The following is a 21,576-nucleotide window of genomic DNA, read 5'->3' as shown; positions in this document are numbered from 1 at the left end:
CTGTGTGTTCACATTTGTCATATTAGCCAGACAGATCACGTACCATGGAGTTCCTGCCAGCTGCTGAGAGCAGACTGTTACCTGATCCAGCAAAAAGTCAAATCAGTCCAGACAGATGATACCTGACCTAGCAGAAGTCCTGCTAATGCTTAGTTAACCATCAGTAGTTTACAATGTGTAGCATCTTCTGTACAGTAATAGGAGTTGTAAAAGTGTATTTATTCAGTCTTTGGAGCACATCTACTGCAGTACTACTGGCCCATCTCAAATGAAGGGTTGCTTTGCTATTGAGAAAAATAAGATCTGTCTACTCCTATGGGTCTGAGAGGTGCTGGCTGGCCACAGCTGCCTTGAAGAGCAAGTCACTGAAGGTGAAAATGAAGCTCAAGTCCTTTCATAGTCCTTTCCTCCTGTACGAATCAGTGCAGACAGGAATCTGACTAAAGCCTGAAACAATCACCACTTGCCTGCCTTAGATATGCAGTGGAGAGCTGCTGTACACATTGGGACTGCCCAGGCCCAAGAATCCTCATTTTGCTATGGAAATTGGCAGCGTATTGATTTTCTAACTTTCACCTTCCCCTCCAGTTGGATCCATAAGAAGGACATGAGCCTATATATGTATGTATAGCATTTGCTGTTACTGTTTTCCTGGAAGTTGAGGAGGCAAAATTTGAATATCCTGTTTACATGTTGTTAGTGCTGTATTTGACCAGTTGTCCTAAGGGTTTTCAATTTGCTAGATCAGGGCAAAGCTTTTGTTATGGTCTGAGGGTCTTTTGGATATCTAGTGGATAGAGGAGTGTGGCTGTTTGCACAAACTCTGAGCACTTTCAGGACTGAGCCTTGCAGCTGCAGAGACAGGGCTTTTTGCTGCAGCTGAGGCAGGGAAGGTGAGGCTTGCCAGGCTAGGTACTTCAGAGCTGAAGGGAGAAACCCCTGAAGTGTTAAATGCCAGGTTGGACAGGGCTTTGAGCAATCTGCTGTAATGGAAGTGAAGCAAGGGTAACACAAAATCACAAAATGGAATATATAAACCTTTGGCATTAGTTTTAAACAATGTTAAGTTTCATGACTTTGTAACAGTAGCAATGGAAAATTACTGAGGTGCATGGTATATTGAAAAAAAATAGAGTACAGCTAGAGAACGTACTGGCACAAGATAAATCATTATAGTTGATGTAGTTTTAAGAAAAACAGTCTAGAAGGACAGGACACAGTGATAAGGAGTATCTGGGAATGGCAGGTCTCCAGGATGGGCTACAGTTAAACTAACTGATAAGTAGGAAGACAGGAGGATTATTATGTCTCTGGTGCTAACGAACCCATTAAGCTGGTATAAGCATCTACTGTGCATGCTGCAAAGGCTGCCAGAAGTGATGAAGATTGTTGGAAGAAGTAAACGACCCTCAGAGACCACCACCACAATTCTGTATGCATGCAGGGAACTTTCTGGAAAATGATGTAATCCATATGTAGCCTCATGAATATGTGTGTACACCCAGGGACTGTATAAGGACAGCTTGTGTAGCAATAGAGAGACACACGTTAGGAGGAGCTATCCCCTCTTGTCTCCTGGCTTCGCAATAAAGAATACCTGCTTGTCAGCTTGAAAACTTTGTTGGCAAGTTTGTTCCTGGAGTTTTCTTCGAATCAAAAGGTGTCCGTGCCCATGGCAGGAGTCTGTAACTGGATGAGCTTTACGGTCCCTTCCAACCCAAACCAGACTATGGTTCCTGAAGGATATCCTCACAGGAAGCATAGCCCTCCTCCCTATGTTCTCAAAGCACCTTTGTGTCACTTGACTTGCAGTGACTGAGAAAAAAGCTCCCACGTTCAGAGGGTTGAAGTGACAGGTTTAAAGTAATTTCTAGCTTTCTTAAGTAATTCAGTCTTTCTGAATATCTTCATATATTACCTACATATATGCATGCTTTTGTTCAGGCAAACCTATTTATACATCTGGAAATGATAAAGAACCTCCATGAGGCAGGTGAGAACTATTGAGCCAGTGCTGGTAGCACCTTTGCAGGGTGGGTAGTGGAAATGTGGGCTGCTGTGGACATGTAGCGCTTGGGTACTGCTTGTGGCAGCAGCTGCTGAATTTATAACCAGACATGGTTACCTAATGCCATGCCTTTTCCAGACTGTCATGCATGTTCTGGAAATGAACCGTTATCTGAGAAAATGGAGAAGTGCACCTGGAAACTTTTAGACTAGTCTCCTTGTTTAATCATGAGCCCATTTTAAATATGTCAGGGAGGGCAGCTGTAATAAATGACCTTTTCCTGCCATATATTAAAGTGATGACTCATATGCAATGTCAGGAGAACGTAATGAAAAGTCTCCAGCTTGACGTCTGTGCAGTTGAAAGTTTTCAGGTCTGACATGCTGTGGAGCATAGGACATTTGGGCTGTATTGCTGGTGCTTTCAGTATCACTGCTGTCACCTGGTTGCACAGATTTTTTTCTAAGCCAAAACATTTATATTGATTCTGTCTATTCCATGTCATCTAGAAGGCTTTTTGTCTGAAGACCACACAGGTGTCAGAGCCTCCCATAGAATACCAAAAAGAGCCAAGACACAGAGAAGCTAAATGGTTTGCTAAAGACAGCTAAGAAAGTCAAAGCTGGAAAAGGGGGCTGGTACAGTAGAGTTGCTCACTGATTTTATACTGTTGTGTATATAGGAAAATCTGCTATGTCTAGATAAATAGATTATTACTAATATGTGGTGTCAGCCTGCACAAAGAAAGGTGATGAAAATACAAGCTTTAAGTACTTTGTTTATTGTTTACTTGCTGTAATAAAATTGTCTGCAAATCTGCCACTGGAAACAGCTTGAATAAAACTTAGCATGTCCACGTTTCAACCTGCAGTAGCCAGAATAAGTCTAAAACAATGGCATGAGCAAGCATCTCATTCAAGGGCTTGAATAAGCTCTAGTTGGTGCAACTTGTAGAAATTATAACATTGGTAGAAATTGCAGTATCTATGTGAATTAAAGCCCAATTTTTTTTGTGTGAGTGCATTTGCAACCTGATTTCTTCTTTTTTTCTCCCTGAGAAATTTTCTCTAGCACTGTTTGTGAGCTGCCACTTCTTCTGTTGCCCATTCTGTGTGAAGGTCTGTCTTCATTCTCAGTGTGCACGTATGGCCGGGCTGACTGCCCTGGTGCTCTACAGCAGCCTCACAACAAGAAATTTGCTCAGCAGCACTGGGGAGGTTTGGATGTTGGTATTAGATGGTTCTCAACTGAAACTGGGACCTGCAGGAGCATTGTTCGTGTCTGCTGTCTGCGTGACCTATGTGTGTGTGTCTGTTGGGCTTGCCTGGTGACTCTGGATGGGATGATGTGTCTTCTGCTGCTAGAAGTTGTACAAGGTCAAGTTTTTGCTGGCCTAGCCTATTTCCACTTGATTGCTACATCCACCGTGCTAGAAATTTCACATTCCTACATTAGGCTGAATTATGTATGCAATCACATATAATCCCAGGCAAATTAAGCATGGTTTGAACTGAAAGGTCAGGTTGGCACAGTCCTTTTGCACTGTATGAGAATGCACGTCAACAGTGAGAGATTCAGATGTTCAGCAGCAGAGGGGCAGTAGGACATGGAAAGGCCTTTACAGACACTCTTTTCCCCTCCAAGTCATTCATTCCAAGGGTGCTCGGCTTTACCCATGCAGCTGATTACTAATCCCAGTAATCACAAGGATCTTCTAGGAGCAGGATTTTCTTGTGTGTTTTTTGTGTCTTTTTTTCCCCCCTTTTTGTCAGTAATTCAGTTGCTAATGTTACTTGCAAGTCCCCTTGTGCTGTGGCTGTCAGCTTGAGCATGAACCTTGAGCAGTCGGCTGAGCTGTGAATTGTGGACAAAGCACCCCAAAGTGCCACAGACGATAGAGCAGCCACAGAACAACTTGGTCTTCCAGTTCATTGCTTCAGTAGCAAAAGATCTTTCTATAAATGCCAAGCGAGATGTATAAATCATCCTGGAACTGCCATGCACTAAATCAAGAAGCAGAGAAATGAATGAATATTTGTAAACCAAGTGTCAGTGTAACTAAAACATGGTGCAGAACAACAGGCCTGTGATATGCCTTGTGCCGTCGGGAGGCTCCACGGTGGAGTCGGAGATCCACACAAAGGGAAGTTATGCAGAGGCATGCTGGCTGCGGCTGAGGCAGGATGAACTGTCTGCTGATAGCGTCAGTAATTTCATGGTTCAGAGCAGTAATTTCACATACTGTATGAAGCAATAAGCGTTTGCTGTGCTAGTTTCAGGCTTTCGCTGAGTGACCAGGTGGATCTACTTGAACAGTAACAAAAGCCTTCCAGTTTCCAGCAGCTGCTAATCAGAGCTGATTCCAGCTCCCATGGCATCTCCTGCTTTACAGTGTTAACCTGGAGCTGCTGTGGCTTAATTCACCAGCACAGACATGCCCAGGGCTCCTAGCTGTGAAAATACAGAGTCAGGGAGGGTGGTGTTTTAGAGTTGTTTCTGCAGCCTTCTATGTTCCAAACTCTTGCCCATCACCTCATCTGACAAGAAGGCTTCTGACAAAACAGTACAAACCCATGTATTTACCAAAGCAAGTGGGAATAGGTTGAGGCTGAACCTTGCTGGCAGCACCAAGTCCTTAGCAGGTAGAGCTCAACTCCTGTGTTCTGAATCAGCACTGTCATTCCTGGAACTGATCCCATCACCTACCTTGGTGGCCATGATGTCTCCCAGCAGTTACGTCCTATATGACCCATAGCCTTGTTAAGAGATAGGCAGAGTGAACATAATTGAAAGTTATTCCAGGAGCTAGAGTTAGAACCTAGAACTTGCTTATGCAGAACTTCCAGTGAATGTGAACTTCACTGTGTTTGTAACCAAGCATAAATTAACCTCAAATTTTGGTTGTTTTGAGTAAGTTCAACACATGCATCTCTCCTGCCCGAAGTCTGTACATGGAGTAAAATCTTTTGTAGGAGGCAGATGCTGAAGTGATGGACATATTTTTAAGTTAGCAGGTAGGTATCTCAAGGCCCTATAAGTGTTTTATTTTGTGGGGGTTTTACCACCTTTTCAAGGAATAAGGTTTGGCAATGACAGCAAAAGGTTTCTTGGTCCACAGTCTGCTTCTTGCCTTGCTTTGCTTAAGCTGTGGTTTGGGTTAGGTGTTTTGGCCCATCTTCCTCCAGTTTAGCCTGCCCCAACCTCCAGCATGGTTGCTGCAGAGAGCGCATGGGTACTTGAAAGCCAGAGCAGTCTTATTGAATGGGATGAGGTCCCTCCTGGCTGTGAGCTGTTGCAGTGCCAGGTGTGAATGGGAAAGGGAGCATAAAATGTGTACTTGAGCATTTCCCACTTTTCTTAGTTTGTCATTTTCAATCTTAATTCAAGCTGTGGTGTTTTCTGGTCTTCCCCTGCTGCAGAGGGCAGTGCCAGTGGCTTAGCCAGACGAGTCCCTACATTGTTCCTGTCACAAGATGCTGATGCTGAGTGTGTCTGGGATGTAGTAATTTATGTATTTATTTATAACTTGTACATACCATTTAGTTTTTTGTTGGCTATTCAAGCCGTTTGCTACATGTCTGCCAGGTGACTAAGTCCTCCAGCCAGAGCCACCTGTGGTGGCGAGGGCCAGGAGGGTTTCAAGGGCTGCCTCCCTTGCTGCCATCTGGTTGCTGGGTAGAGGCTCTGCCCTGCATAGGTGCCTCATTTCTTCTATCTGCCTCTGCCCAGGAGATGACGTGTGTCAGAGGATCCCTCCTCCTGGGGTTGTTGGAAGGAAGAGAGCATTCTTCTCTCCTGAAGTCAGCTCTGGGCACCTGAGCTGCCACAGTCCAGGATGTCTGCACAGTAGCTACTGTCAGCTTGGGCAGGTCCTGCTGCAGCAGTGGCACAGCTACCCAGGCGCAGGCAGCTCTGATGCTTTACTGTTTACCCAGCTTCTTAGCAGTGTATTTCTTTAAAGGTAGTAGCAGCACTGTGTAAAACCTGGCCAGGCATGAGATCACCGGCTGCAGGCCCTGCAGCTTGTGTGGGAGAACACCTCCTGTGGCCATGGCCCTTCCAAAGCCTCCTGCTCTTGTAGCTGGTCCCTATTGCTGCAGTTTGACTTCTTGAACTGGGTTTAGGCCTCTCCTCTTCCTTTACTCGTCTCGTTTCACAGCTGTAGGTTTTTCATTTCATTGTCCCTGTGCTTTGGCTGGACCACAGGTGTGGAAAGCCATGTTGGGGACTTACATAGAGATGGTCTTTTCCTGTCCAAGAGAAGAAAAGGGGATTTTTGCAGTCACGCAGCATGATGTTCACCAGCACTTTTCCCAGCACTGCAGCGTGAACAGAACTGCAGAGGCATGGAGGGAGTCATCTGTGCCATGTGTTAGCTGTTAATTTTAGCCTTACCATAACTCTTGATGACAGGGTTTGGTGTTTCCTACTGTAGGCAGCATGTAGCACTTATCCTGGAGATACGGTGTGGCTGTAAGACAGCAAAGCTGCAGCTCATCCCTGAGCTGCTGTGCGCTGTCAAGCAGCGTGATAGCCAAATTCTCTTTTTGACTCACATACCTGCTCTGTACTGGAGTTGGGAGGCAATGGTACCATATGGTACCATTTTTCTTGAATTTGTGCTAAACCCTTGACTTCAGGTTAAGCAAGGATGGCAGTAGGCACAGGCTGAGGTGCACACATCTCTGAGGACAAAGCTTAACCAAAAGGTTGTTATACAGTAGCCAGACAAGTCTCTTCATCATTATTATATATCACTATTATAGCTACTTTATTTAACGTTACTCTACCGCTTTTTCCCTAATTCTGGGTACTTGGAAGTCTATATGAATTGCCAGCCTGTACTGGCGTGGTCAAAAGAGCGTCCCAGAATTTGATGTACAGGTCTGAACTGGAACTTCTGATGTGTAGGCTACTACAGAGAACTCTTGTAAGTATGTTATAACAGGCTGAACAAAAATCACATAGCTTTAATATCTTCTCTGAGTTTTTGCTGATAGTTTTACTTGTTAGAATGCATTCCATGCTCTTGGGTCTGGAGCAAAATTACTGACTACATCAGAAGATACTCATCATATTTTCTCCCAGTGCTTGTATTAGCTCTTGTTGATGCATGAATTACCCAGAGTATCGTGCTTCTGATGACTGTGTTGCCATATGGTGCTGGAAGCTTGCCTGGCTTGCATCCAGAGATGGTGTTCTAACTGACATGGTCAGGCTCAGTGAGGTGTTTTGGTTAAATGTGTGGGGAGCACTGGCAGAGTTCTGCGGCTAACTCCAGCAGGGAATCTCTGGGAGCTTCTTCTCTTGCTAGTGTTGTTTTGGTGGTGGTCTTTTTGCCATGATCTACAGAGTTTGTTCAGTCTCTGCTCTCATGTTTGGTTAAACACCGCATGAGGATGCTAGCGTCTTTTTGCTGCAGAGAAGGAATGCTGTGATGCTGTGCTCCTGCTCAGCCAATCTTTATGCAAACTTTGGGTACATGCAACACCTTTTTCTAGCTAAAGAGAAACACCAGATCTGTAGGAGAGCTGATGTCTTTAGGTGGAAATGCAATAGTTGATGTGTTTAAAAAAATTGAGGTATATTTGGCTGCTTGGAATAGCAGTGTTGGGGAGAGGCAAGGAATTGTATAGAGGCTAAAAGGGTTGATCTGAAGTCATGTCAAGTGAAGTGTCAGAAACAAGACATGCTGCTCTGTAACAGAACATTCTTCATAGGCAGTTTAACAAGCTTTGGAATTAAATCTGGAAAAAAAAAAGTGATGTAGCTGTTATGTCAAGGCTTTCACAAGCTTGCAGTGTGTTGTCTGGGATGTGACTGGTAGAAAACCAGACCAGAGCAGCCATGTAATCAGTGCTTTTCCTAGGCAGTTATGAGCTCACACTATACTCACACCACAGCTGCATATATGTTTTCCAAAATACACTTTTGGAATTATACATACATTTTCTTAGCATGCTAATCATCTCTGTGGTCATTCATTCCTGGAGTTAATGACTACTCTCTTAGAGAAAATGAGTTAACAAACTGACAGCTGCTCCTAACAAATCACTTGCTGGAGAGGCCAGTGTAAGTTTAACATTCACAATAAATCCTTCTTTTGCTTCTGATGGTTCAGTGGAGCAATGGCAAAGAAATGAGGCAATAATTTCATTTATCAAAGCAGTTCATGGCAGATTTCAGCATGAGAGCTTATAGACAGAGATGCAAGGGAGTTACAGACTATGATTTCTGCTGCTCTTTGAGTAATACTCAGTGTAAATGGGAAAAGGTATATCTCTTGGTGTAACCTCACAGTTGGATAGACTAATAGTTGCCAGTCCTGGGTACACGTTTGGCTTGAAAAGACCGGCAGAAAGGGTGGAGGTAGGTAGGGCGCTCCAAAGGGGCTTTCTTCTGGCTCTACTGCCAAGAGTGAACTGAATCTCTTACCAAGACCTGACACTAAAGTAACAGATTGCTTGTTTCAGATGTGAACCCCATGTTCTCATGGTCATTGTGTATGCAACCCCTTCTGTTCCCAGGCTCAGGGGAACCATTGCAGAGTTCATGGTACATGGTAGGACAGAGGGCAGGCTTATGGATGCTGTGCTGCTGCTGGGAGTAATTCTTGCAGCAGTTAGCTGATGGGGCACCTTTTCTGATCACAGTATCTACAGTAATCAATAACCATCTTTCAGCAGCAGCTAACCATTAACTCACAGCAAATAGCACACGTTTTTCATAACCTTTGGTTACAAAAAAATAAATAGATGTAACAGCCTTGGATAAGGCAAGAAATTTTCTGAAATTCTCATTTGCTGTATCAGAGTTGAGCTACCCTGAGGATCAGCATTTTCTTAGCACTGTATATGGAATGAGCTGATGGGTCTAGTTGGCAGCTAATTTGTATTACAGGTTTAGGTTGGAACATTGGTGCCTGATAATATTGTAGTTCCTGCTTCACGGAAACACTGACATCAGGTTTAAGATTTTAGAATTGTTGTTGTTTTTCAAAATTACAGTTTCGTGTGGCAATATGCTTACAGTCCAAAATGACATTGTGCTGAGCTAGTTGAGTGAAAGGTTAATTAATCTCTGTGATCTGAAATGAGGGAGCTAAAGGTATAAATACCAAGAAACCTGTGATGTAAAGAAAAGTCTTTCATTTCCGCATTTGAATTAATAGTACAGGAAAATTCTTTCCTTCAAATGCAATATGTGTTTAAGTTGACAATATCCTGGTTAAATGGATCACACTACACAGCCCATACAGGTGGCTGCGTTAATGCTACACTGAACTGAAACAGCTCAGTTTTGGAAATGGTGTTGCATTAGGTTTATGTGGTGTGGGTTTGGTAGTGGGAGGGTTACAGGGGTGGCTTCTGTGAGAAGGCACTGGAAGCTTCCCCTGGGTCTGACAGAGCCAACACCAGTTGGCTCCAAGATGGACCTACCACTGGCCAAGGCTAAGCTCATCAGCTAGCAATGGTGGTAGCTCCTCTGGGATAACGCATTTAAGAAGGGTGAAAAACACCTGCACAACTGTACCCAGAGAGAGGAATGAGAATATGAGAGAAACAGCTCTGCAGGCACCAAGGTGAGTGACGAAAGAGATGCTCAGGCTGGAGCAGGTTTGCTGTCAGGACTGGTGACCCCATGGGGGACCCATGCTGGAGCAGTCTGTTCCTGAAGGATGGCACCCTGTGGAGGGGACTTACACTGGAGCAGTTCAGGAAGAACTGCAGCCCATGGAAAGGGCTCATGCTGTAGAAGTTCATGGAGGACTGTCTTCCATGGGAGGGACCCCACACTGAAGCAGGGGAAGAGCATGAAGAGTCCTCCCCTGAAGAGGAAGGAGTAACAGAGACAATGTGTGATGAATTGAGTGCAACCCCCATTCTACATCCTCTGCAGTGCTGGAGGCAGGGAGGAGGTGGAGAATTTGGGAGTGAAGTTAAGCTTGGGAAGAAGGGAGGGGTGAGGGAAAGGTGTTTTTTAACATCTGGTTTTATTTCTCATCACCCTAATCTGTTTTTATTGGTAATAAATTAAACTAATTTCCCAAACTGGAGTCTGTTTTGCCCATGGTGGTAATTGATGAGTGATCTCTCCCTACCTTTACCTTGACCCACAAACCTTTTGCTATATTTTCTCTCCCCTGTCCAGTTGACGAGGAGACTGATAAGAGCTGCTCTGGGAGTGTGCAGTCAGGGTCAACCCAACGTATAATTGTACATAAGAACTACTGCGTAGGAACTGTTTCAGGCAGAGTACTAATATGCCAGTTTGTATGCTGGTAATGAAAAAACCAAAACCCATAGAAATTGAATGAAGACACCAAATGCTTTGTTAGCTTAATTCTGGTTTTTCTGCTGTTAAAATTTCTACCACTTCATAATATGCTAATTTACCCCCAAAGAGGTTGCATTTGAATTTTCTGTGTGTGTCTGTATAAAATATTCACAGCACAGCAGGGGAGAATTTTGGATGATTAAAGCCAAATTTTGTAATTCTCAAGTTCCTAGACTCTGAAAGTGTATTAACCATCTTGTTGATACTAATGATTAATGCTAAGCTCATGAGTGTATCTGTAGAAAGAGACCCTCAAGCACATGGATCATTATAGAGTTGTGTGAGGCAAAATCTACTATTTTAGAAAAATCACACAGCCTTGTCTTGGGATGTACTGTCCTGCTGTGGTCAAATAGAGACCAATGGACATCTTGGAAGAATTTACAATCAGTAGTCCTGATTATGTGACAGAAGGACATGATTCTCCTCCAGCATTCCATTTCCTCTTTATGAGGATACAGAAGCAGTGATTTTTGAGTTATCTGCCTGCCCTTGTTTGACTTTAGGAAGGTTATGCATAGATAGAAATAAATGCGTAGGCAAAAGACTCTTAAAGCTGCAACTATGAGGAGAAAGCTTTTTAAAATGGAACAAATGACCACTCCTAAAACCCTCTTTGTAGAGAGATCATTGAAATCATGACCTTTCCTATTAGTCGGCTCTGTTTGGAGCTAACCACCGACTTTACGAGTGCTGCTCTGGTTTTTCGTACTTTGATCTCATACAGGCTTCATGAGAGTCATCCCCAGCATCATCAAGAGCAGGCTTGGGCAGCGAAGGTGAATTTCTGACCCCACTGAAGCAAAACTGCCAGCCAGTATTTTTTTCCCTTAGGAAGATAGAAACCTTACTCTTCTGTTTTGTAAAGTGCCAGGTTATGTGTATGTGGTTAGGTGCTACTATCTAATGTAACTGTGGAGAGTTACATTCTCACAATTCTCAAATGTGACTGACAGGCCCATTTTTCTGGTGCTGCATGGCTTTCAACAGGGACCAGTGCTCTTGGTGTTGCCTTGCTGGAGAAGGGCAAAGAGAAGCCTTTTGGGTTTCAACTGGATTGTTGTATTACTAGTGGTTATTGAATGTAATGTGATGGAACACCTAGTTGTGAAAGTGAAATAATTCCTTAGGCAAACAGAGTTCTTTCTGGAGAGTGTGTGTTTTTCTGTCCCCTCTTGTTGCACCCAGCCTCCTTTGAATTTCTGTCTTTAGCCAGCCTCAGCCTTCATGGATTGAAACAGCAGCAGAGGCTTCCTCCCTTTTATTTTGGGTTAATTTCCATGCATCTGTTTCACTAAAGCTACCTGCAGCTGTCTAGGGTACTTGAATCAGTTCAGGGTGAGGATCTCATTGATTTAGGGCCTGATGGGGGTATCATGAGTGATATGAATCAACGGCCTGGAGCAGTGGAGGGTTCTAACTTTCATTCTCTTTCTCCTTTATAGGTATTTGTATAAAGTGTGGAAAAGGTGTGTATGGAGCAAGCCAGGCTTGCCAAGCAATGGGTAACCTGTATCATACCAACTGCTTCACGTGCTGCTCTTGTGGTAAGTAAAATCTACCATAGCCTTATTAAGTGGCTTTATTTTGTAATATGTATTTCTTTAGCAACCAGTATGCAGAGTGAAACCTCATCTTGCCTGCTCTTGAGGCAAAATTCCCACGCAAGATTCCAGCTTGAGAAGTTGTTTTTTGTTTGCCATCTGTAAGTTTTCAATGGTGTTTTCCTAAGCAACAGCCCAGAAAAGTAGTATTTGGTTGGTTTAAGGCCTGCATTTACAAAATGTCTTCAACCTGGCCATTATAAGCACTACATACTTCAGATCACTTGTGTTTACGGAACTGTAATGTTCATTTATCATTTTTACAGAAAAACAGTAAAACTTGTGCAGCCAAAACTGTATTTTCCCCCACTTCCTATTTCCAAATGTAACTCTAGCCAAGCACATATATTTGTCATTTCTGTGTATACCTAATGCTCAAAATTGTTCTCTTATGTTTGAATGCGGTAAAAACAAATAGAAACTGCATGTTGAAATACTTTAAGCTATTTCATTTTGCAGGAGAAAACTTGCAGGTTTATCACTAGTTCCTCTCTGCTGTTCTTGGGACCTTTTTAGGTTTCCCTTCAAACCTGAATGCATCTGAAAGTGATCTATTCCGTATGTGATTTGGGGAAGTCATGGTGTTGTCAGGGAAAACAGGACTTGGAAAATTCAGGGCAGCACTTTCTGAAGTGTTTGCCTTCAGTCAAGCATTGTGAATTTAAGTTGCAAACTTCCTCAGTGTATTGGTCTGTAGCTGCTGAGAGCTCACAAATTCGCACAAGTTCAAGGGAAGTATGAGAGCTCAATTTTCATGAGTCAGGTAATTTTTATTGATATGTCCACATGTTTATTTAGGTACCTAATTTCTGAAAGTATGTGGATTTGAAGATCTTGTTGCGATGCATATACACAGAAAAAGATTTACTCTGGTAGAATATGCCAAGTGTACATTGTTTATAAAAAAGATTAATTAAGGATTAGAAAAAGAGTAAAATATTATTGGCGTAGAACCAAATAAGTTGATAATGAAAAGACCATTGTAAAGTTGATTTGTGAAAGGAGAAATGTTGTCTTTTCTCCTGAGATTTGTACAGATAAATATTAAAGAAACCTGTAACGTGAACATAGAATTTAGTGACCTTTATAAATAGCTCTGGAGCATTAGCAAGTTCTAGAGTAAACTCATCTGAAACCTTCAGGGATCGCTCTTGACTTTGCTCAAGTCTGACAGTGAATGAGCAGCTATTTTGTTGGCTCCCAGAGTGAACAGCATCCTGTTTAGCAGAGGATTACAAAATACAGTATCAGATAATATCTATCCACTCATTGCCAACATTAACCTAGCCTAATTCTATTCCAGCTTCTCTGGGGCAGATGTGTTTTATTTAAGTAATCAGGATACAAGCTTGCTACCACAGAGATCTGTACACAGGTCACTCTGTTCCTTAGAAGAATGCATAAGGGCCAAGGAATGTATTTTAACAGCAAAATCCAAACCCAACTTCGTTATTCAAAAGGACAATAAGCTTTTCTGACTGTTCTAGCAAGGTGTGTGTGGCCAGTGTACATCTACCACAGGGCGACTTGAGACATGTCTGTTGGGAGCATAGTTCTGCCCACCTCACGATGCCAGCGGAATTTCATGATTCACAGCACTTCCCATGAGTCACGCACACGCACAGGGAAATGGTGTTTCAGGTTGGTCTTCCAAGCTTCTAGCTGTACTGCTTGCAGGCTGGAGGGCCCAGCTGTCATCCACCAGGATGTTTCACAAGTGAGGGCTTGGATTTCCTTCTGCTTGCAACCTCTGGTACAATCCCATTGAAAGGTGAATGTGTGGGGACTTTCTTATGTTAGGAACTGAAATGGGGTGTGTGCTGCTAATGTGGTAGAGTTACATAGTCTATTAAAAGGGAGAAGACAAGCTAATTGTGGGAGCCCTGTGTATAGGCAAATTATGGAGGGACGTGGCTGGAGCTTGTCAATACTTTTCACATTAAACAGCATTAGAAAGTAGTCTCGTATATTAGTCGAAACATGAGAGATCTTTTCTGGAGGCTGAAATTACACAAGTCAAATAGGAAATCAAAGACAGTTTTGTGAGGAGGATTAACTGCTGGAATGAAAAAGCAAAAGAAGTGGTAGATTTTCTGTTCTTCATTGTTTTCAAATTAAGACCAAATATCCCTCTGGAAAGTGTTTTAAGTTGAGCCAAGCTTTTAGATTCAAGACATAGGTAGCTGGGTGATCATTAATGACCTTTGTTAGGCAAGAGGTCACAGCACACACAATAATGCACCTATGAGCCTTTGGCAGGAGAGTAGAGAAGGATGTTAGTACTCTCTGCCTAAACAGGTACCTATACAGTAGTTCTTATCTACGTGTTGGGTTGACGCCAGCTGGACACCAGGTCCCCACCAAAGCCACTCTTATCAACACCTTGCCATGCTAAACCCAATACAACTTAGAAATCTGAGACAGAGTGCAAGCTTGCCTTTCTTTATTTCCCAAATAGCAAAAGGGATCCAAACTGTCCTTCAGCAGTTATTGGTCTTACTTTCAATATACAGATCTAGAAAGTAAAAGGCAGTAGCAAGAGGAAAAATTCTGTACCTGAAGATACTTGATTAGGTAAGGGCCAAATATTTAACCAGCAAAATAAAAAATATTTCAGATCTTTGGGAAAAGTTGTGGTTTGGAGACCACTCAGGCTGAAATATGATAAAGAGTGATGGAACTTCCAAGGACCTCGTTTCAGCACTCAGAAGTGAGAATTTTCAACTCAACGAAGACAAGTGCAGTTATGTAGAGAAGTGGGAAGGGACCCTCAACAGGAAATTTTGCCCAAGGCAGAGTCCCTTCTTAGGCACTTCTTTAACTTTGGTTTCAGTGCCATCTGCCAGGGTGCCCTGGCTGAAAAGGGCAGTGTGTGGCAGAATGGGCAATCCTTCACCTTCTAGGGAGCATGCAGCACTTGCCCCAGTGCTGTCCTTTTCAACTCCCACCATTGCTGGAGAGTTTGTGTTGCTTGTAGTTAAAGAGTTAACCTAAAATACACTCACAGATGCAGACACTTCTGTAAAGACTTCAGCCTTGCTACCATAGAAGTGTGAGGATGCAAAGGATGAATTCTCAGGGGTCTTCTGCAGTGATGGTGGTTAGCTCTTGAAACACAAATGAAGAAAGATGAGGAAATGCTCCAGAGATACAGTAAATAATCCGGAGACTTCTGTCCCCGTTAGTTTTTGTAAATGCTCAGATGGTAAATCTCTTAATTGTCTCCCTAAGTTCTGAGAACTTTGGGATAAAACTCAGTAATACGTTAATTCAGAGTTTACAGGATGTCCTTAAAAAAAAAAAGGAAATCTTGCCAGTGAGCTGAGGTCAGAATGGAAAGGAAAAGTAAATGACCTAGCAGGCATATTTCATGTGCTGCATTTCTGGCTCTGTACTGTGTTCAGTGGGCTGTGGATAGTTGAGCCTTGCTTCCATAACACCGTTTTAGAACTTTGCTCTGACAGTTAATTTTTTATTACATCTCTCTGTAAACCCCTGTTGCCTTTTGCAAAAAGCCATGCTCCTCAGATAGCTTTTTTTTCAGAGGCCTGATAATTCTCTTCAGGTAATGTAAAAGCCAAAGCAGTCTGGTTTCCTTGGATCAAGTAGTTCAATGCAGATCTTTATCCACAATCTCTTACAGAAAACAAATGAAACTTGTTAGGATGGTTTTTAAATGTAGATTCAAATCCTCTCTCAGCCCTAACACCTGTTGATTCAGCAAAATAGATATGTGCTTAAATATGTTATGTTGCTCATGTGTAATCATGCTTTGCTGAATCTTAAATAACAGATTAATTCAGGCAGCAGCATACACTGTCCCTTCTGTTAAGTGTAAAATTTTAGTTTTGGCAGGAGTTCAGTTGCAAATTTTGCTTATGGAAGATAAATGATGATATCTGCCTGAAAAGCTCATCATCCAATTCCTCTTGGTAGTATTTCAAAGCATAACAAGATTTCTTGAAAAATAACTGCAGTAACGCCAGATTGCTTGTGTGCTGTAAATGTAGGTGATCAGTTGCAGGAATTAATGGGGGTCTATTTGATACTCATTACAGAAGGTAACTTACCATGTGCCTCCAGTTTGCAGACCCTAGTGCCATTCACAGCATCTCTTCAGGCTGAAAATTTGAACCCAGTGGCAGTGATTGTAGAAGCTACAGTAAGATACATCTTTACAATGAGGAATATCAGTTTACTGTTTGTTACTCTGAGGGTGTAGGAAATGGGCAGGGAATGAGCTTTGAAGAGCTAAGGGTTTCAAGCCTCTGTACTGTCAAAGCTGAGATGTATTTGACCATAAAAACAGGGAACATTTTCTGCTCTTACACAATGGCAAATGTTTGAGCAAAGCATTCATCTTTAATTTGCACTTTTGCTGACGGTTTTAAGGCACAAGAAATCATCACAAATCAATCAGAAGCCTAAAGCAAACCATATAGTCCCAAAGATATATAGCTTATTTCTTACCTGGTAGCTATTGATCAGGCTGGAGCACTCATGGGGTTTTCATACAGCAGTTTTAATTTTAAGTGACAGCTTGTAAAGGTATTGCAGTTCAGCTGATCACTGGCGTGGCTGCTGCTTCAACACCAGCCTTTGTTCAGGCTTCACAAGCTCATTGCTAGAATATGATCCTCTAAGAGAAGGATCACAGCGAGGGCTGATAGCATTGCCCTTTGAAAAGGCCAGTGTGGGACAGTTGTAGCAGTATGTATCGTTACCCTGAAGGTGTAATGAGCCGTTCTGAACTAGCCCATGCCCTCCAGCTGGTGTGAAAGGGGAATTGGTTCATGGTTGTGTACCCAACCTACTTTTTCTCTCATATTAAGTCTTGGAGACAACAGCTTCCTTCTGATTGAGGCCACTCAGTGCTACTGTATGCAGATGCCTCTTAACAGGAGGTTGCTCATGTCTGGACTTGTAGGAAGAAGTTCCTTGTGACACTGGAAATGGTCTTTTGCGTTATTTGCTGTCCTAGGTTGAACCTTTGTTTGCTCTTGGTGGTAGTAAAGCGTAGAACATCTTAAGGGAGCTGTGTCCCTTCAGTGTGCATTTATCCACAGTTGGTGAGTTTTTAAAATACCCCAGTTCCCAGTGGAAGGTTCATTTTTAATTCACGTTTGTTCTGTCCCCACAGCATATTTATAAGTTTGGCATGAGTCGCTGCATCCAAACTGCACACTGACAGTACTTGCTTTGTTAGCCTTAAATCAAATTCTCTGTGGATGTGATTTTCACATAGAATAAAACAAAGTTCATTGTCAAATGTGCGAGCTCTACACTGTATGCCCACCAATATTAAGAGTTGGTAATCACAGTGGTACAGATACATGTGTGCGTGTCAGTGGCTTTTAACTCTTCAGTACCTCATGGCTGACTTTTAGCTGACGTAGGTGTAGGTTTCGTATCTGTTCATCTGAGGGCCACCACTTTATGCAGCTATTCTGAGCACCAGGGAAACACAGTGAGAACACTTAAGGGAAAGGAGCTAATGAGTATTGCTGCAAGGGGTACATTGCTGTGCAGTGAAAGTGCTAGGTAGCTAGTGTCCTTGCACACTTTTCCCTGCCATTTTCTAACCACATACTCTCAGACTGGAGCGGAATGGAATTTTGGGATTTTTGGTCTGCAATCATGCCAGAGCCATTGGCTAATACCTGGAGCTCAGGGGAGGACAAGCCAGCGGGTGATTCAGTGTTTTGCATGTGGGAACATTCCTCCCCGACCCCATGGCCTGGAGCATGAGAGCTGGGTGCCCTCAACTTGCATAACTGTGATTGTTACTCATCCCAAGCTCACACCCTGCATTTGAATTGAATTCATGACCACCTGAGTGTTTGGTGGTTTCCAAGCCATAACTGGAGCTGGCAGTAGGTCCTGATGCACACCGCTTATGGGCAGTTACTTTGAGGTATGATTCACAGGAAAAGCCAAACATGTAAGAAGTGGAGTTTTGTTAGGAAAAAGGACCGAAGGATTTGCCGTACATACTGCTAAGGCTGCTGTTTGTGTAGATGTGTAATGGAGATAACTTGCAGCACTGCTGCAGGACTGCAGAATTTTGCCTGAGCCATTCTGCATCATCAGGATAAGTTACAGCCTGTGCTTAGGCCTGCACTTTCCTTTTTAACACCTATCAAGACAGATAGCTGAAGCTATTTCAGGTATGTCTGCAGCTGCAGTCCCAGACAAACCCATTAATGCAGAGCTCACGAAAAGGGAGGTGCTGGCTTTAGAAAGAGTCAGTCAGTTGGATGGTAGAGATGACAGCTGGCTTCAGATGGTTCGGGTTCACCTTGCGCAAAGCTGAAACATGAATGAGTCTCGGCAAAAGAATGTAATCGTGTCTTTTAGTAATTGAAAGTCAGACTTGGATAGCAGCCCGTAAGACACCGAGTACCTTCAGGTACCGATTGGTAGAAAAATGTTTCCTTTATCTTGATTTGTGGTTAGTCTGATAATATTCAAGGCTTTAAAAAAACAAAAAAGGATGGGATGGGAAAAGGGTAATCAAGAAATGTTTGAGATGGGACTGACAGGAAACTCTCTTTTTTTAGAATGTATTTAGTTGGATTTTATATTTTAGGAGGTATTTAGTAGTTTCGCTGCATTGCTGTCTGTTGTCCCAGCTAGCTCTGGTCCAGTGGGACACTGATCAGTGCGCTTGACTTCAGATAAATAGTCCAGTCCACTGACTGTGCCCCTTCTACAGATGATACTAGTAGATGTTACAATTAAATGTTTTCAATTCTGTGACTACTTTAAGTTAATTCAACTTGCGGAGAGAACCTGTTTTTTAAGGGTGGATTATCTGATTGGCCCAGTCCTGGGCCTTAATTCCATGGGGGCATCTCAGATGCTTGAAGATGCATGTGCTTAAAGTTTCTTTTTGGTTGGGGCAGTCTTCTCTGAAGGCTGCTTTTAGCTTGGTTTTAGCTTTGGTAGATCTGGAGGCTGATCCCCAGGGAAAGGTGATGTAGATAGGTCTCTAGCTGACAGAGAAACAGGAAATATTTCCATTCCTTATTTCTGATTATCAGAGAGCATGTGATCAATAGTTGCCTGGTGGTTTGTCCCCTTTTTTCCTTGAAAAGTGGTAATTGCATTCTGCTATTAATTATTCCAGCATGATATCTGTGGCTTTTGATGGTTGTTTTAGTTGGATGGGGTTGCCTGGCAACTAAGGATGGAAACTATCTTCTGTGTTGATTGATGACCATAGATGTATTCCTTCCACAATATTTTAGTATTCATAGTGCAGAGCCAATCAGTGACAGGGGTTGGAAAACACATAAAATACAAAAAAACACCCCACAAACTCTAATTAACAAGGTTTCTTCCTGTGTTTTTTATTTCTCTGTAAAAACCACAGAGAACTTAATCACTTCCTTGCATAGTTTTGTGTGTTTGAAATGCCACCCATTGTTTAGTGTAATAAGATTTGCTAAAATTGCCGTTTCCTTGTCAGCATCTATTATCTGCAGGTCTCAACTGTCTTAGTTTGAAAGCCACATCTCTTGCACCTTTTTTTTGTCTTTCCATTCTACTCTTTTATTCTCCTCTTTCTCGCCTCCCCTTCTTCTGCCCCAGTTTAAAATGTTTTCTTGGAACACATCTCAGTTTATCCAAAAGAGAAGATTCCCCTGGGTTGCTTGTAAGTTCATCTCTCAAAGAAGAAATCCAGATAATCCAGAACAGATCACAGGCAACACACTGACATTATCAACAGATGTTTCTGTTTCCTATTCCCTGGTTCTGTAATTTTTAAGTATTACCTAAAACTAAAAGGGGAAAACAGGTGGCAAGAAGAGAGTGAAGCAGAAAATGAATGAAACACACAGTTGGCTTCCTGTAATTTCAGTAATCTAAGTTTCTGCTATATGTTGTCCCATGTATTTTGCGAAGTGCAGATGTCCTTTAATGTCCTTTAATGATGTCCTTGATCCTTTAGTCATCTGAATACTAGATCCAAGAATGCCATAGCTCTCTGAAATAATTTCTTATTTAATAAAGATCATCATCAGTTCTTCAACAATAACTCAACTCTGTCTCCACGTGTGCCAATTAATCAGTTTTGTCCTTCATAATTTAATAAATCACTTCTTCCTACCAGAACCAACTAATAATTTCTTTTCCAGTGCTTTTCTCTGTAAATTTGGTCCTCTCACACATACCTGACCATGTACACAAACATACAATCATAGAATCATAATATAGTTGGGGTTGGAAAGGACCTTAAGATCATCTAGTTCCAATCCCCCTGCTTTCATGTATTTAGCCTCCCACTTAAATGTATTTCACCAGGATGATTTCATGTCATTTGACTGAATCCTGAATCTCCATCTTTCCTTTGTCCATTCCTTTGGATGTGTGTCTCTCAGCATTACTGCTCTGTACCAACCCAAGCTGTGGTCTGTGGGCCACCATTGTTTTCTTGGCATGTAGGAAGAATTGATGGTGTGAAGTGGAAAACTGTTTTTTGCTCCTTCTGTTACCTTCATTCTCATGCGCTAACAAAATAATTCTTTTGCTTTGCATCTCATCCATGCCTCCCGTCTAGGCTAAGTTATTAACTCATGCTTAGTAATTCTTGTTTACTGCTTATTTCAAGGAAGAGATGTCAGTATAGCCTGAAAACTCATTGATGTTCCACACCAGAAAGCAGCCTGGCTTTTACTTACAAATTAATTTTGCAGATCAAAGATACCTACTTCCACTCTTCACTTTTAGGATGCTTTTACTTCTTGCAGGTCTAGAAAAGGTGTTTCCCATAAGAATCTACCATGTACAAAACAAAATTAAAGATTTTTTTTTTCAGTTTGTTTTAACATTTATAAAATTAATGGTGGCAGCAAACTTCAGTGTTCCATCTTTCAGGCTTTCTTCTGGTATAGGGTACTGGCAACCAATAGAGAAAAAAGTTCTTGATTGAGAGGGTTGATAGGTTGGTGGTCACAAAATCAGCCTGTAAGGCAGAGGGCAGGGGTTTATTCCACTTGCTATGGGCTTCCTTCTCATTTCGGGCCAATCACTTACTGTACCCATGTGGAGATAATTCGTCTCACCTACCTCAGATGGGTGATATTGTGCTGATTTCCTTAGCATTTTGAAATTTTGGAGATCCTGAGGTTGAAATATTGGAGAAGTGAGAAGTTTTATAAATTATTAAATAATTATTGTTAGATCACAACAGATGCATTTGCTGAAGGAAGCACTTGCAGTGTCTGGCAGCCAAGCCGTACAGCTGCTGCAACATGCTACTGAAAATAATTACTTGGTCAAATAATGCATATTTAGTTTATGGAGGACTGTTTTGAGGTTTATATATCATTAAATACATAGGCTAATGCAAGATTTTAAAAAGACTACTTTCCCAGCATCACTCCCCAGAGCCCCTAGTGCCTGAGCCACGTGAATAACGTTCCCATTCCTCTGTCCAAGCCCAAAGTTGTGTTTTTAATTTATTTTAAGTATCCAAGGAATGCTGTCTCCAGTATTTGGAGGACTCTAAATCGGATGTGAGAGACAAATGCACCAGAGAAGCTTATCAGAGAAACAGGCTTGGCATGAAACCTACATAAACAACCATAAATCTTTTCTCGTTTAAATGACGGGACTCAGGAG

General features: G+C 42.3%; 1 protein-coding gene across 2 annotated transcripts in view; it reads left to right on the top strand.

Annotated features, from left to right (window-relative positions):
* The window catches only part of WTIP (WT1 interacting protein), an 82,828-nt gene that overhangs the window by 20,171 nt on the left and 41,081 nt on the right, over positions 1–21,576 (top strand). The window contains exons 1-2 of one of the 2 annotated variants that reach the window (XM_034073014.1): positions 6,827–6,938; positions 11,791–11,892. In XM_034073014.1, coding sequence (XP_033928905.1) covers positions 11,847–11,892 — 46 coding nt within the window. In that variant the 5' untranslated portion in view covers positions 6,827–6,938; positions 11,791–11,846. Of the gene's footprint in view, positions 1–6,826; positions 6,939–11,790; positions 11,893–21,576 lie in introns of those variants that run through there. The other variant, XM_031051874.2, reaches the window with a different exon arrangement.

The sequence above is a fragment of the Melopsittacus undulatus genome, chromosome Z (genome assembly GCF_012275295.1).
Source record: "Melopsittacus undulatus isolate bMelUnd1 chromosome Z, bMelUnd1.mat.Z, whole genome shotgun sequence".
Classification (NCBI taxonomy): domain Eukaryota; kingdom Metazoa; phylum Chordata; class Aves; order Psittaciformes; family Psittaculidae; genus Melopsittacus; species Melopsittacus undulatus.
Note: the sequence above shows the minus strand (reverse complement) of the source record. Positions and strands in the feature narration are given on the sequence as shown.